Below are 14,376 nucleotides of genomic sequence, written 5' to 3' on the forward strand. Positions count from 1 at the left end.
TGGGAAGGGAAAATGGGGTTACACTGCTGAAACAGCAAAAACCTGACTGGGAGATTGGGAATGGGGAGGGAAATGTGGGGATTAAACTGCAGAAATAGCAAAAACCCGACTGGGAGATTGGGAATGGGAAATGTGGGGTTTAAACAGCAAAAACCCGACTGGGAGATTGGGAATGGGGATGGGAAATGTGGGGATTAAACTGCAGAAGCAGCAAAAACCTGACTGGGAGATTGGGAATGGAGATGGGAAATGTGGGGATTAAACTGCAAGAACTGCCTGGGAGATTGGGAATGGGGAGGGAAATGTGGGGATTAAGCTGCAAAAACTGCCTGGGAGATTGGGAATGGGGAGGGAAATGTGGGGATTAAACTGCAAAAACTGCCTGGGAGATTGGGAATGGGAAATGTGGGGTTTGAACTGCAAAAACTGACTGGGAGATTGGGAATGGGGAGGGAAAATGTGGGGATTAAACTGCAAAAACTGCCCGGGAGATTGGGGATGGGGATGGGAAATGTGGGGTTTAAACTGCAAAAACCTGACTGGGAGATTGGGAATGGGGAGGGAAATGTGGGGATTAAGCTGCAAAAACCTGACTGGGAGATTGGGAATGGGGATGGGAAATGTGGGGATTAAGCTGCAAAAACCTGACTGGGAGATTGGGAATGGGGATGGGAAATGTGGGGATTAAACTGCAAAAACCTGACTGGGAGAGTGGGAATGGGAAATGTGGGGTTTGAACTGCAAAAACCTGACTGGGAGAGTGGGAATGGGGAGGGAAATGTGGGGTTTGAGCTGCAAAAACCTGACTGGGAGATTGGGAATGGGGATGGGAAATGTGGGGATTAAACTGCAAAAACCTGACTGGGAGATTGGGAATGGGGAGGGAAATGTGGGGATTGAACTGCGAAAACCTGACTGGGAGATTGGGAACGGGGAGGGAAAATGGGGTGAAACTGCTGAAACAGCAAAAACCCGACTGGGAGATTGGGAATGGGAAATGTGGGGTTAAACTGCAGAAATAGCAAAAAACTGACTGGGAGATTGGGAATGGGGATGGGAAATGTGGGGATTAAGCTGCAAAAACTGACTGGGAGATTGGGAATGGGGATGGGAAATGTGGGGATTAAACTGCAAAAACCTGACTGGGAGATTGGGAATGGAGATGGGAAATGTGGGGATTAAACTGCAGAAGCAGCAAAAACCTGCCTGGGAGATTGGGAATGGGAAATGTGGAGTTTAAACTGGAAAAACCTGACTGGGAGATTGGGAATGGGAAATGTGGAGTTTAAACTGGAAAAACCTGACTGGGAGATTGGGAATGGAGATGGGAAAATGTGGGGATTAAACTGCAAAACCTGACTGGGAGATTGGGAATGGAGATGGGAAATGTGGGGATTAACTGCAAAAACTGCCTGGGAGATTGGGAATGGGGAGGGAAAATGGGGTTACACTGCTGAAACAGCAAAAACCTGACTGGGAGATTGGGAATGGGAAATGTGGGGTCTAAACAGCAAAAACCTGCCTGGGAGATTGGGAATGGGGATGGGAAATGTGGGGATTAAACTGCAAAAACCTGACTGGGAGATTGGGAATGGGGATGGGAAATGTGGGGTTTGAACTGCAAAAACCTGACTGGGAGATTGGGAATGGAGATGGGAAATGTGGGGTTTAAACTGCAAAAACCTGACTGGGAGATTGGGATTGGGGAGGGAAATGTGGGGATTAAGCTGCAAAAACCTGACTGGGAGATTGGGGATGGGGAGGGAAATGTGGGGATTAAACTGCAAAACCTGACTGGGAGATTGGGGATGGGGATGGGAAATGTGGGGATTAAGCTACAAAAACTGACTGGGAGATTGGGAATGGGAAGGGAAGTGTGGGGATTAACTGCAGAAAGAGCAAAAACTGCCTGGGAGATTGGGGATGGGAAATGTGGGGATTAAACTGCAAAAACCTGACTGGGAGAATGGAGATGAGAAATGTGGGGTTTAAACTGCAAAAACTGCCTGGGAGATTGGGAATGGGGAGGGAAATGTGGGGATTAAACTGCAAAACCTGACTGGGAGAGTGGGAATGGGGATGGGAAATGTGGGGATTAAACTGCAAAAACTGCCTGGGAGATTGGGAACGGCGAGGAAAATGTGGGGATTAACTGCAGAAATAGCAAAAAACTGACTGGGAGAGTGGGAATGGGAAATGTGGGGATTAACTGCAGAAATAGCAAAAAAATTACTGGGAGATTGGGAATGGGGAGGGAAAATGGGGTGAAACTGCAGAAATAGCAAAAAAATTACTGGGAGATTGGGAATGGGGAGGGAAATGTGGGGATTAAGCTACAAAAACTGACTGGGAGATTGGGGATGGGAAATGTGGGGTTTAAACTGCGAAAACCTGACTGGGAGATTGGGAATGGGGATGGGAAATGTGGAGTTTAAACTGCAAAAACCTGACTGGGAGATTGGGGATGGGAAATGTGGGGTTTAAACTGCAAAAACTGCCTGGGAGATTGGAATGGGGAGGGAAAATGTGGGGTTTAAACTGCAAAAACTGCCTGGGAGATTGGGAATGGGGATGGGGAAATGTGGAGTTTAAGCTGCAAAAACTGATTGGGAGATTGGGAGTGGGGATGGGAAATGTGAGGTTTAAGCTGCAAAAACTGCCTGGGAGAGTGGGAATGGGGAGGGAAAATGGGGTTACACTGCTGAAACAGCAAAAAACTGACTGGGAGATTGGGAGTGGGGAGGGAAATGTGGGGATTAAACTGCAGAAATAGCAAAAAACTGCCTGGGAGATTGGGGATGGGAAATGTGGGGTTTAAACTGCAAAAAACTGCCTGGGAGATTGGGAATGGGGAGGGAAATGTGAGGATTAAGCTGCGAAAACTGACTGGGAGAGCGGGAATGGGAAGGGAAAATGGGGTGAAACTGCTGAAACAGCAAAAACTGCCTGGGAGATTGGGAATGGGGATGGGAAATGCGGGGTTAAACTGCTGAAACAGCAAAAAACTGACTGGGAGATTGGGAATGGGGATGGGAAATGTGGGGATTAAACTGCAAAAACTGCCTGGGAGATTGGGAACGGGGATGGGAAATGTGGGGTTTAAGCTGCAAAAACCTGACTGGGAGATTGGGAATGAGGAGGGAAAATGGGGTTAAACTGCAGAAATAGCAAAAAACGGCCTGGTAGATTGGGGCTGAGAATGGAAATGTGGAGTTTTAAGTGCAAAAACTGCCCAGCAGATCGATCGATCGATCGATCTATCTATCTATCTATCTATCTATCTATCTCTCTGTCTCTCTCTCAATATATATAAAAATCTATATATCTAAATAGATATATAAATAAATAATATTAATATACAATAATACATAATAATATATATTTATATAACATATACATAATATATCTATAATACATATATTTATATATAAATCTATATATCTAAATCTATGTATATTTAAATCAATATATCCAAATCTATATACCTAAATGTGTATATCTATCTAAATCTCTATGTATCTCAAATATCTACCTAAATCTATCTAGAGATATATATATATAGATTCATAGATTTATATATAGATATATAAATCCATCCATCCATTCATCCATCCACCCACCCACATAAATGATGTTTCTGAGCCGTGCTGGCCATTGCAAGCCCCGTGTCCCCGTGGCCAGCCCGGTGACACGGTGCTGTCCCCAGCTGGAGGACGGCCACTCGGGCCGGCTGGAGCGCACCGAGGACCTGTGGCTGCGGGTGAGGAAGGAGCACGCGCCCCGGCTGGCCCGGCTCTCCCTGGAGAGCAGATCCCTGCAGGACGTGCTGCTGCACGGTGAGAGCCTGCGGGGAGCGGGGTCCTGGTGGGAGTGGGGACACTGATGGGAATGGGGACACTGCCGGGAGTGGGGTCACTGCTGGGAGTGGGGTCACTGGTGGGAGCGGGGACACTGCTGGGAGAGAGATCCTGCTGGGAGAGAGATCCTGCCGGGAGTGGGGACACTGCTGGGAGTGGAGACACTGCTGGGAGAGAGATCCTGCTGGGAGTGGGGTCACTGCTGGGAGCGGGGTCACTGCTGGGAGTGGGGACACTGCTGGGAGTGGGGACACTGGTGGGAGGGAGATCCTGCTGGGAATGGGGTCATTGGTGGCAGTGGGGTCACTGCTGGAGCAGGGTCACTGCTGGGAGCGGGGTCACTGCTGGGAGCGGGGTCACTGATGGGAATGGGGACACTGCTGGGGCAGGGATCCTGTTGGAATGGGGACACTGCTGGGAATGGGGTCACTGGTGGGAGAGAGATCCTGGTGGGAGCGGGGACACTGATGGGAGAGAGATCCTGCTGGGAGTGGGGACACTGCTGGGAGAGAGATCCTGCTGGAAGTAGGGTCGTTGGTGGCAGTGGGGTCACTGATGGGAGTGGGGACACTGATGGGAATGGGATCACTGGTAGGAGGGGGGACACTGGTGGGAAGGGGGACACTGGTGAGAGTGGGGACACTGCTGGGAGTGGGGACACTGCCGGGAGTGGGGACACTGCCGGGAGTGGGGACAGTGATGGGAGCGGGGTCACTGCTGGGAATGGGGACACTGCTGGGAGCGGGGATGCTGCTGGGAGCGGGGACACTGCTGGGAGCGGGGACGCTGATGGGAGCGGGGTCGCTGATGGGAGCGGGGACACTCTGGGAGTGGGGACACTCTGGGAGTGGGGACACTGCTGGGAGAGAGATCCTGCTGGAAGTAGGGTCGTTGGTGGCAGTGGGGTCACTGATGGGAGTGGGGTCACTGCTGGGAGTGGGGTCACTGCTGGGAGTGGGGTCACTGACGGGAATGGGGACACTGCTGGGAGAGAGATCCTGCTGGGAGTGGGGACACTGCCGGGAATGGGGTCACTGCCGGGAATGGGGTCACTGCCGGGAGTGGGGTCACTGCTGGGAGCGGGGACACTGCTGGGAATGGGGTCGTTGGTGACAATGGGGTCACTGCTGGGAGCGGGATCACTGATGGGAATGGGGACACTGCTGAGAAAGGATTCTGCTGGGGGTGGATCACTGCTGGGGCAGGGATCCTGTTGGAATGGGGTCACTGCTGGGAGCGGGGTCACTGCTGGGAGTGGGGACACTGCTGGGAGTGGGGACACTGCTGGGAGTGGGGACACTGCTGGGAGAGAGATCCTGCTGGGAATGGGGTCGTTGGTGGCAGTGGGGTCACTGGTTGGAGAGAGATCCTGGTGGGAGCGGGGACACTGATGGGAGCGGGTCACTGCTGGGAATGGGTCACTGCTGGGAGTGGGGACACTGATGGGAGAGAGATCCTGCTGGGAATGGGGTCATTGGTGGCAGTGGGGTCACTGCTGGGAGCGAGGTCACTGATGGGAATGGGGACACTGCTGAGAAAGGATTCTGCTGGGGCAGGGATCCTGTTAGAGTGGGGTCATTGCTGGGGATAGGGACACTGCTGGGAGCGGGGACACTGATGGGAATGGGATCACTGATGGGAATGGGGACACTGATGGGAGAGAGATCCTGCTGGGAGTGGGGACACTGGTGGGAGGGGGGTCACTGCTGGGAATGGGGACACTGCTGGGAGCTGTTCCTGATGGAGTGGGATCCTGCTGGGAATGGGATCTGCTGGGGAGGGATTCTGCTGGGAATGGATCCTGGTGGGAGGGGGATCCTGTTAGAGTGGGGTCATTGCTGGGGATAGGGACACTGCTGGGAATGGGGACACTGATGGGAGTGGGGACACTGATGGGAGTGGGGACACTGCTGAGAAAGGATTCTGCTGGGGGTGGGTCACTGCTGGGGCAGGGATCCTGTTGGAATGGGGTCACTGCTGGGAGTGGGGACACTGGTGGGAGTGGTTCACTGCTGGGAATGGGATCACTGGTGGGAGCGGGGTCACTGGTGGGAATGGGGACACTGCTGGGAGAGAGATCCTCCTGGGAATGGGGACACTGCTGGGAATGGGGTTGTTGGTGGCAGTGGGGTCACTGCTGGGAATGGGGACACTGCTGGGAGAGAGATCCTTCTGGGAATGGGGTCACTGCTGGGAGTGGGGTCACTGCTGGGAGTGGGTCACTGGTGGGAGGGAGATCCTGCTGGGAGCGGGGACACTGCTGGGAATGGGGTCGTTGGTGGCAGTGGGGACACTGCTGGGAGCGGGGTCACTGATGGGAATGGGGACACTGCTGGGAATGGGGACACTGCTGAGAAAGGATTCTGATGGGAATGGGGACACTGCTGAGAAAGGATTCTGCTGGGGATGGGTCACTGCTGGGGCAGGGATCCTGTTGGAATGGGGTCACTGCTGGGAGTGGGGTCACTGGTGGGAGAGAGACACTGCTGGGAGTGGGGACACTGCTGGGAGTGGGGACACTGATGGGAGTGGGATCCAGTTTGGACTGGGAGTGGGGTCACTGCTGGGAGTGAGGTCACTGCTGGGAGTGGGATCCAGTTTGGATTTTCACTCCATTACCCAGAAAATCCGGTTTGGATTTTCACTCAATTTTCCAGCCAGGTTTCAACTGGCACCTCACAGCCAGGAATGTTCAGGAGGAAAAAAAACATGGATTGGGGGCTGATTTTTTGGATTGGTGCCTTGGACTGGGAGTTGATTGCAGGGATTGGTGCCTTGAACTGGGGCTGATCCCAGGGATTTGTCACCTTGGATTTGGGCTGATTTTTGGGATTTGTGCCCTGGATTGAGGGGCTGATTTTTGGGATTTGTGCCTTGGATTGGGGCTGATGTTTGGGATTTGTCACCTTGGATTTGGGCTGATTTTTGGGATTGGTGCCTTGGATTGAGGGGCTGTTTTTTGGGATTTGTGCCTTGGATTGAGGGCTGTTTTTTGGGATTGGGGACTGATTTTTGGGATTGCTCCTTGCAGGGAAGCCCAAGCTGGGCAGGGAGCTGGGCCGGGGCCAGTACGGGGTGGTGTACCTGTGTGACAGCTGGGGGGGACACTTCCCCTGCGCCCTCAAATCCGTCGTCCCTCCGGATGAGAAGCACTGGAACGACCTGGCACTGGAATTTCACTACATGAGGTCAGTGTGCTGAGTGCTTCCCTCATCCCACAGGGATCTGATTGATTTCCCAGGATTATTCAAGCTGGAAAAGCCCCCAGCCTGTGGCTGATGTCCCCTTTGTCACCCAGCCCAGAGCTCAGAGTGCCGCATCCAGGTTTGCTGCAGAAATCTGGGATTGGAGCTCCTGCAATGCTCCTTCCTTCCTTCCCTGCTGCCTGTGCTGTCCAAATTCAGAGGAAATTGCAGTTTACAGACCATAATAACCAGCAATTCTCCTCCCCTGATTCCTGGTGCTGAATCCTCTCTCTTTTCCCTCTCCTTGTCCTGCCTGAATCCCCAAAAAAGCCAAGGATGGCTCTGCAGTGCAGACAGCAGCTGGTTTGCAGTAAACAGCTGCAGGCACAGCCAGCTGAGAGAAGAATGGGTTTTTTTGTGACTCTAACCTTTAAAAAGGCTTTTTTTTCCTTTTTTCTTTTTTTTTTTTTTTTTTTAGTTTAATTGGCTCAGACAGCTGAGGATTGTGCTGCTCTGAATCTAAATCTGCAGCTCTGGGGCTTCTTCCCTTGGCCTGGGCTGGAGAACAGGGACAAAAATGACCCAAATTTTGTGTGCTGAACCTTCTGGAGGGACTTTTTGGTCCCTGCAGGGACTCAGGGGCCAAAAATTACCCCAATTTTTTATGCTGAACTTGCTCCAGGTCCCTTCAGGGATTCCCTTGGCCTGGGCTTGAGACAGGGACAAAAATGACCCAAATTTTGTGTGCTGAACTTTCTGCAGAGATTTTGGGGCTTCTTTCCTTGGCCTGGGCTGGAGAATGGGGCCAAAAATGACCCAAAATTTCTGTACTGAACCTTCTGTCAGTCCCTGCAGGGACTCAGGGGACAAAAATGACCCCGATTTTCTGTGCTGAACCTTCTGCAGAGACTCTGAGGTTTCTACCCTTGGCCTGGGCTGGAGACGGAGCCAAAAATTATCCAAATTTTCTCTGCTGAACATTCTGCAGAGATTTTGGGGTTTCTTCCCTTGGCCTGGGCTGGAGGATGGGATAAAAATAACCCAAATTTTTTGTGCTGATCCCTGTGCAGGTCCCTGCAGTCCCACGAGAGGCTGGTGCACCTGCATGGCTCCGTTATTGATTATGGCTATGGAGGAGGCTCCAGCATTGCTGTGCTGCTGATCATGGAGAGGCTGCACAGGGACCTCTACACGGGGCTGAAGGTGCCAAATTCTCTTATTCAATATTTATTTTGTTTTTATTTTATCCTTGGAAGTGCCAGGACAGAGCTTGGAGCAACTTGGTTTAGTGGGAAGTGTCCCCGGGCCCATGGGATGAGTTTTGATCTTCCCTCCAACCCGAAGTTTATTCTCTAATTTTAAAAAGTCATCATTAATCTTCAAAACAAAGTTGGAATTACTCAATTTTGGTAAAGAACAGCAGGCGAGAGTAACTTTTCGAAATAAAATCTGAGTTTTTCCCCTCAGACTAAACTTGATTTAGTGGGAAGTGTCCCTGCCCATGGGATGAGTTTTGATCTCCCTTCCAACCCAAAACTGATTCTCTAAAAATCCCCCATTAATCCATAAAACAATGTTGGAATTACTCAATTTTAATAAAGAAGAGCAGGCTAAAGCATATTTTAGAAATAAAATCTGAGTTTTTCTCCTCAGATTAAACCTGGTGTAATGGGAAGTGCCCCCTTGCCCATGGGATGAGTTTTGTTCTCCCAACCCAAAATTGATTCTCTAATTAAAAATCCCCCATTAATCCATAAAACAAAGCTGGAATTACTCAATTTTGGTAAAGAAGAGCAGGCCAAAGCAACATTTAGGACTAAAATCTAAATTTTCCCCCTCAGATTAAACCTGGTTAAGTGCCAAATGTCCCTGCCCATGGGATGAGTTTTGATCTCCCTTCCAACCCAAAACTGATTCTCTCATTAAAAATCCCCCATTAATCCATAAAACAAAGCTGGAATTACTCAATTTTGGTAAAGAGGAGCAGGCCAAAGCAACATTTAGAACTAAAATCTAAATTTCCCCCCTCAGATTAAACCTGGTTTAGTGGGAAGTGCCCCCTTGCCCATGGGATGAGTTTCGATCTCCCTTCCAACCCAAAATTGATTCTCTAATTTTAAAAAATCAACAATTATCTGTAAAACAAAGCTGGAATTACTCAATTTTGGTAAAGAGGAGCAGGCCAAAGCAACATTTGGAACTAAAATCTAAATTTCCCCCCTCAGATTAAACCTGGTTTAGTGGGAAGTGCCCCCTTGCCCATGGGATGAGTTTCGATCTCCCTTCCAACCCAAAATTGATTCTCTAATTTTAAAAAATCAACAATTATCTGTAAAACAAAGATGGAATTACTCAATTTTAGCAAAGAAGAGCATGCCAAAGCAACTTTTAGGACTAAAATCCACATTTTTCCCCTCAGGCTGGGCTGGAATTGGAGCCACGGTTGCAGATTGCATTGGATGTGGTGGAAGGGATCCGGTACCTGCACAGCCAGGGCTTGGTGCACAGGGACATCAAACTCAAAAATGTCCTGGTAAGGAAAATCCCCTTTTTCTTGGGAAAAAACAAGCTTTAAGTGAGGGAATTAATTTCTCCACATGGGTTATTTTAAGCTGTGCTGGTGTCAGCCACAGGGAGGTTTTGCTGCCTCCTTTCCTGGCTGGAATTTTGGGCAAAGGGAGCAGGAGCCCCTCACACAGATCAGGGGTTTATGTACAAAATCACCTCAGCCCCTGGCTGGGGAATAATTGGCATTGACTCCATGATTCACAGAAGGCTGATCAATAATAATCTTTATTAAGAAACCCTATTAAGGGGATTAAATATTATTATTTATTAAGAAACCCTAGAAAACTATTGCTTTTATAGACAGTCACTGTATAGCTGGACCTCATTAGTCCTCCAATCCAAGGGTGGATTTTTAATTAACCATCACCACTGGTTAATTAAAAATCCACCCTTTGGTGAACAAATCTCCATAACAAATTCCACATATTCACAATAACAGATGCAGCAGATGAAGAATTGTTTCTCATTCTTTTCTCTGATTTTCTGCAGAGATTTTGGGGCTTCTTCCCTTTGGCCTGGGCTGGAGAACAGGGCCAAAAATGACCCAAATTTTCTGTGCTGAACCTTTTGCAGAGGCAGGACAATGCCTGGGGAATTTGTCTTGTGTTCTCTGTGACCAGAGAGCTGCTGCCACAGAAGCTGTTTATTTTCCAGCATTTCCAGCTCTTTATTTCCCAGCTGTTTATTTTCCAGCATTTTCCTATTGTCATTACATGGTTATGACAATAACCAGAAAAATTTTTTTTTTTTTTTATTTTTTTGCAAAACCAGCGCAAAATCAAAAATCAATATTTTATAGGAGAAATAGATTCTCACCTGCCTGCCTGTGTTTTTTTTTTTCCTCCAGTTGGACAAAAAAAATAGGGCCAAAATCACAGATTTGGGGTTCTGCAAACCCGAGGCGATGATGTCTGGCAGCATCGTGGGCTGACATGGTTATGACAATAACCAGAAAAAACTTATTAATTTTTTTTTTTGCAAAACCAACACAACATCAAAAATCAATATTTTATAGGAGAAATAGATTCTTACCTGCCTGCCTGTGGCTTTTTATTTTTTCTCAGCTGGACAAAAAAAATAGGGCCAAAATCACAGATTTGGGGTTCTGCAAACCCGAGGCGATGATGTCTGGCAGCATCATGGGCTGACATGGTTATGACAATAACCAGAAAAAATTTTTTTTTTTTTTTTGCAAAACCAGCACAACATCAAAAATCAACATTTTATGGGAGAAATAGATTCTTACCTACCTGCCTGTGGCTTTTTATTTTTTCCCAGCTGGACAAAAAAAATAGGGCCAAAATCACAGATTTGGGGTTCTGCAAACCCGAGGCGATGATGTCTGGCAGCATCATGGGCTGACATGGTTATGACAATAACCAGAAAAAAAATTTTTTTTTTCTTTTTGCAAAACCAGCACAACATCAAAAATCAATATTTTATAGGAGAAATAGATTCTTACCTGCCTGCCTGTGGCTTTTTATTTTTTCCCAGCTGGACAAAAAAAATAGGGCCAAAATCACAGATTTGGGGTTCTGCAAACCCGAGGCGATGATGTCTGGCAGCATCGTGGGCACCCCCATCCACATGGCTCCTGAGCTCTTCACAGGTAAAATCCCCCTGGAATTCTGGAATTCTGGAGGCAATTCCTTGGAATTCATCTCTCAGGTGCTCCTGAGATCATTCCAACCCCAGGGAATTCCCTGCTTTCCATGCACGCCCTGGATTTTTAAGTGCCACTCTTGACAGAGGATAATGGGGTTGGTCAGCTCTGCTAATTAACAGCCTTGCAATTAGAAAGGTAAATTATCATTAGGAGGAAGCTGGGAATCCTTGGCTTCCATAGGGAAATACTCCTTATCCTTATTAGGAATCCTTATTCCTTGGAAGGAATTCCTAATCTGTTTCTACCTTGGATTGGGAATTCCAAAGCTGTTCCCACCTTTGGATTCTCTGGGAATTCTGGCAGCTGCTCTGAGGGTTTTTCCTGAGTTTTGGAGCCACTTGGAAATTCAAATTCCACTTATCCCAATTCTTTTGTTCTGCCAGAGCTGCTCCTGCTTGGATAAAGTTGGGATCCAAAGGAAACCTCTCTATTTGTGTGGATTTCTGGGATATTTCTGGGCTGAGGTTTGGCTCTGACAGAGCTGAGCCTTCCAGGTGTTGGTGTTTAAAACAGTTTGGGAATTCCTGGTACAGCTTAAATTTATAAATCCTTATTTTATTAATATATAAATCCTGGAAATTTATACTTAATTTGTACTTAAATTTATAAATCCTGGAAATTGGAACAGCTTAACCTTGTTCTTAACTCCTGCTGGGGTTTCACACAAATTTTGCCTTGCTGTTGTGAAATTGAGGTTTAAATTTGGGGAGGTGGGAGCCTGGAGTCACCCCTCAGCCTGCCCAGCTGCCAGGGATTTTTCCCTGCTGTATTTTTTCCAGGGAAATATGACAATTCCGTGGATGTTTATGCCTTTGGGATCCTGTTCTGGTACCTCTGCTCGGGCCATGTGAAGTTACCTGAGGCTTTTGAGAGGTGTGCAAGCAAAGATCACCTGTGGAACAACGTCAGGAGAGGTACCTGGAGCACCTGGGCTGGGGGCAAAATCCAAAATCCACTTTTGTTCTGCTGGTGGGCAGGTGAAAGGGAAAAAAAAATCCCAGAATTCCTGAAGGTGGAAAAGATTTCTGGGATCGAGCTCACCTGCTTTCCATGGATGTGAGCACCAGGCAGGGCTTTCATGGGAAATTCCTGGTGATCTCAGTGTGCCACTCAACCCCTCCACCTGCTTTCCCTGGATATGGTCAGGGCATTCCCTGGAAATTCCAGGTGATATCTCTGTGACACCCAACCCCTCCACCTGCTTTCCCTGGAAATTCCTGGTGATCCCAGTGTGCCACCCAATCTCTCCACCTGCTTTCCCTGGATGTGAGCAGAGCATTCTCTTTAAATTCCTGATATTCCTGGTGATTCCCTGTGCCACCCAGCTGCTCTACCTGCTTTCCTTGGAAATTCCTGGCACTCCTGGTGATCCTGCTGTGCCACCCAACCTCTCCACCTGCTTTCCCTGGATGTGAGCAGGGCTTTCCTTGGAAATTCCTGATATTCCTGGTGATTCCCTGTGCCACCCAACTGCTCTACCTGCTTTCCTTGGAAATTCCTGATATTCCTGGTGATCCTGATGTGCCAGCCAACCCCTTCACCTGCTTTCCCTGGAAATTCCTGGTGATCTCTCTGTGCCACCCAACCTCTCCACCTGCTTTCCCTGGATGTGAGCACCAGGCAGGAGTTTCCTTGGAAATTCTTGGTGATCCCAGTGTGCCACCCAACCTCTCCACCTGGAAATTCCTGGCATTCCTGGTGATCCCACTGTGCTACCCAACCCCTCCACCTGCTTTCCCTGGGAATTCCTGGTGATCCCCTGTTCCACTCAACCCCTCCATGTGCTTTCCTTGGACATTCCTGATGATCTCCTGTGCCACCCAACATCTCCACCTGCTTTCCCTGGATGTGGGCACCATTTCCCTGTACATTCCTGGCATTCCTGGTGATCCCAGTGTGCCACCCAACCCCTCAATGTGCTTTCCCTGGATGTGGGCAGGGCATTCCCTGGAAATTCCAGGTGATATCTCTGTGACACCCAACCCCTCCACCTGCTTTCCCTGGATGTGAGCACCAGGCAGGGTTTTCCCTGGAAATTCCTGGTGATCTCCTGTGCCACCCAACATCTCCACCAGTTTTCCCTGGATGTGGGCACCATTTCCCTGTACATTCCTGGCAATTCCTGGTGATCCCACTGTGCCACCCAACCCCTCAGTGTGCTTTCCCTGGATATGGTCAGGGCATTCCCTGGAAATTCCAGGTGATATCTCTGTGACACCCAACCCCTCCACCTGCTTTCCCTGGATGTGGGCACCATTTCCCTGTACATTCCTGGCAATTCCTGGTGATCCCACTGTGCCACCCAACCCCTCAATGTGCTTTCCCTGGATATGATCAGGGCATTCCCTGGACATTCCTGGTGATCCCAGTGTGCCACCCCACATCTCCACCTGCTTTCCCTGGATGTGGGCACCAGGCAGGGTTTTCCCTGGAAATTCCTGGTGATCCCACTGTGCCACCCAAACCCTCCACCTGCTTTCCCTGGCTGTGGGCAGGGTTTTCCCTGTTCATTCCCGGTGAGCCCGCTGTGTTTGCAGGGGTGCGGCCGGAGCGGCTCCCGGTGTTTGACGAGGAGTGCTGGCAGCTGATGGAGGCGTGCTGGGACGGGGACTCCTCGCAGCGGCCCCTGCTGGGCATCGTGCAGCCCATGCTGCAGGGAATCATGGACAGGCTCTGCCGGCCGCCCCCCGAGCACCCCCACAAGGGCCTGGATGACTCCACCTGAGCGGGAACCGGCGCAGGATTGCGGGAATTGAGGCGGGAATTGGGCAATTCCAGCCCCGGCCCTGCTGCGGAGCTGCGGGGACAGGGAGGGGCTCCGGGGGGGACGGTTCCATCCCTATGGAATTGTGTGGGACAGGGGGGGTGACAGCTCCATCCCTATGGAATTGTGTGGGACAGGGGGTGACAGCTCCATCCCGGTCCTGGTATCCCTATGGAATTGTTTGGGATGGGGAGGGGCTCCAGGGGGCACAGCTCCATCCCTATGGAATTGTGTGGGGCAGGGGGGTGACAGCTCCATCCCAATCCCACCCTATGGAATTGTTTGGGACAGGGAGGGGCTCCAGGGGGGACAGCTCCATCCCTATGGAATTGTGTG

At 49.8% G+C, this 14,376-nt stretch overlaps 1 protein-coding gene across 3 annotated transcripts in view; it reads left to right on the forward strand.

Annotated features, from left to right (window-relative positions):
* DSTYK (dual serine/threonine and tyrosine protein kinase) overlaps window positions 1-14,137 on the forward strand; it is a 37,370-nt gene extending 23,233 nt beyond the window's left edge. The window contains exons 7-13 of one of the 3 annotated variants that reach the window (XM_074527908.1): window positions 3,707-3,836; window positions 6,889-7,045; window positions 8,113-8,245; window positions 9,462-9,575; window positions 11,105-11,219; window positions 12,056-12,190; window positions 13,814-14,137. In XM_074527908.1, coding sequence (XP_074384009.1) covers window positions 3,707-3,836; window positions 6,889-7,045; window positions 8,113-8,245; window positions 9,462-9,575; window positions 11,105-11,219; window positions 12,056-12,190; window positions 13,814-14,001 — 972 coding nt within the window. In that variant the 3' untranslated portion in view covers window positions 14,002-14,137. Of the gene's footprint in view, window positions 1-3,706; window positions 3,837-6,888; window positions 7,046-8,112; window positions 8,246-9,461; window positions 9,576-10,457; window positions 10,558-10,674; window positions 10,774-11,104; window positions 11,220-12,055; window positions 12,191-13,813 lie in introns of those variants that run through there. The other 2 variants (XM_074527910.1, XM_074527909.1) reach the window with 2 other exon arrangements.
* The last annotated feature ends 239 nt before the right edge of the window (window positions 14,138-14,376 follow it).

Source organism: Zonotrichia albicollis, chromosome 28, assembly GCF_047830755.1.
Source record: "Zonotrichia albicollis isolate bZonAlb1 chromosome 28, bZonAlb1.hap1, whole genome shotgun sequence".
Classification (NCBI taxonomy): Eukaryota; Metazoa; Chordata; class Aves; order Passeriformes; family Passerellidae; genus Zonotrichia; species Zonotrichia albicollis.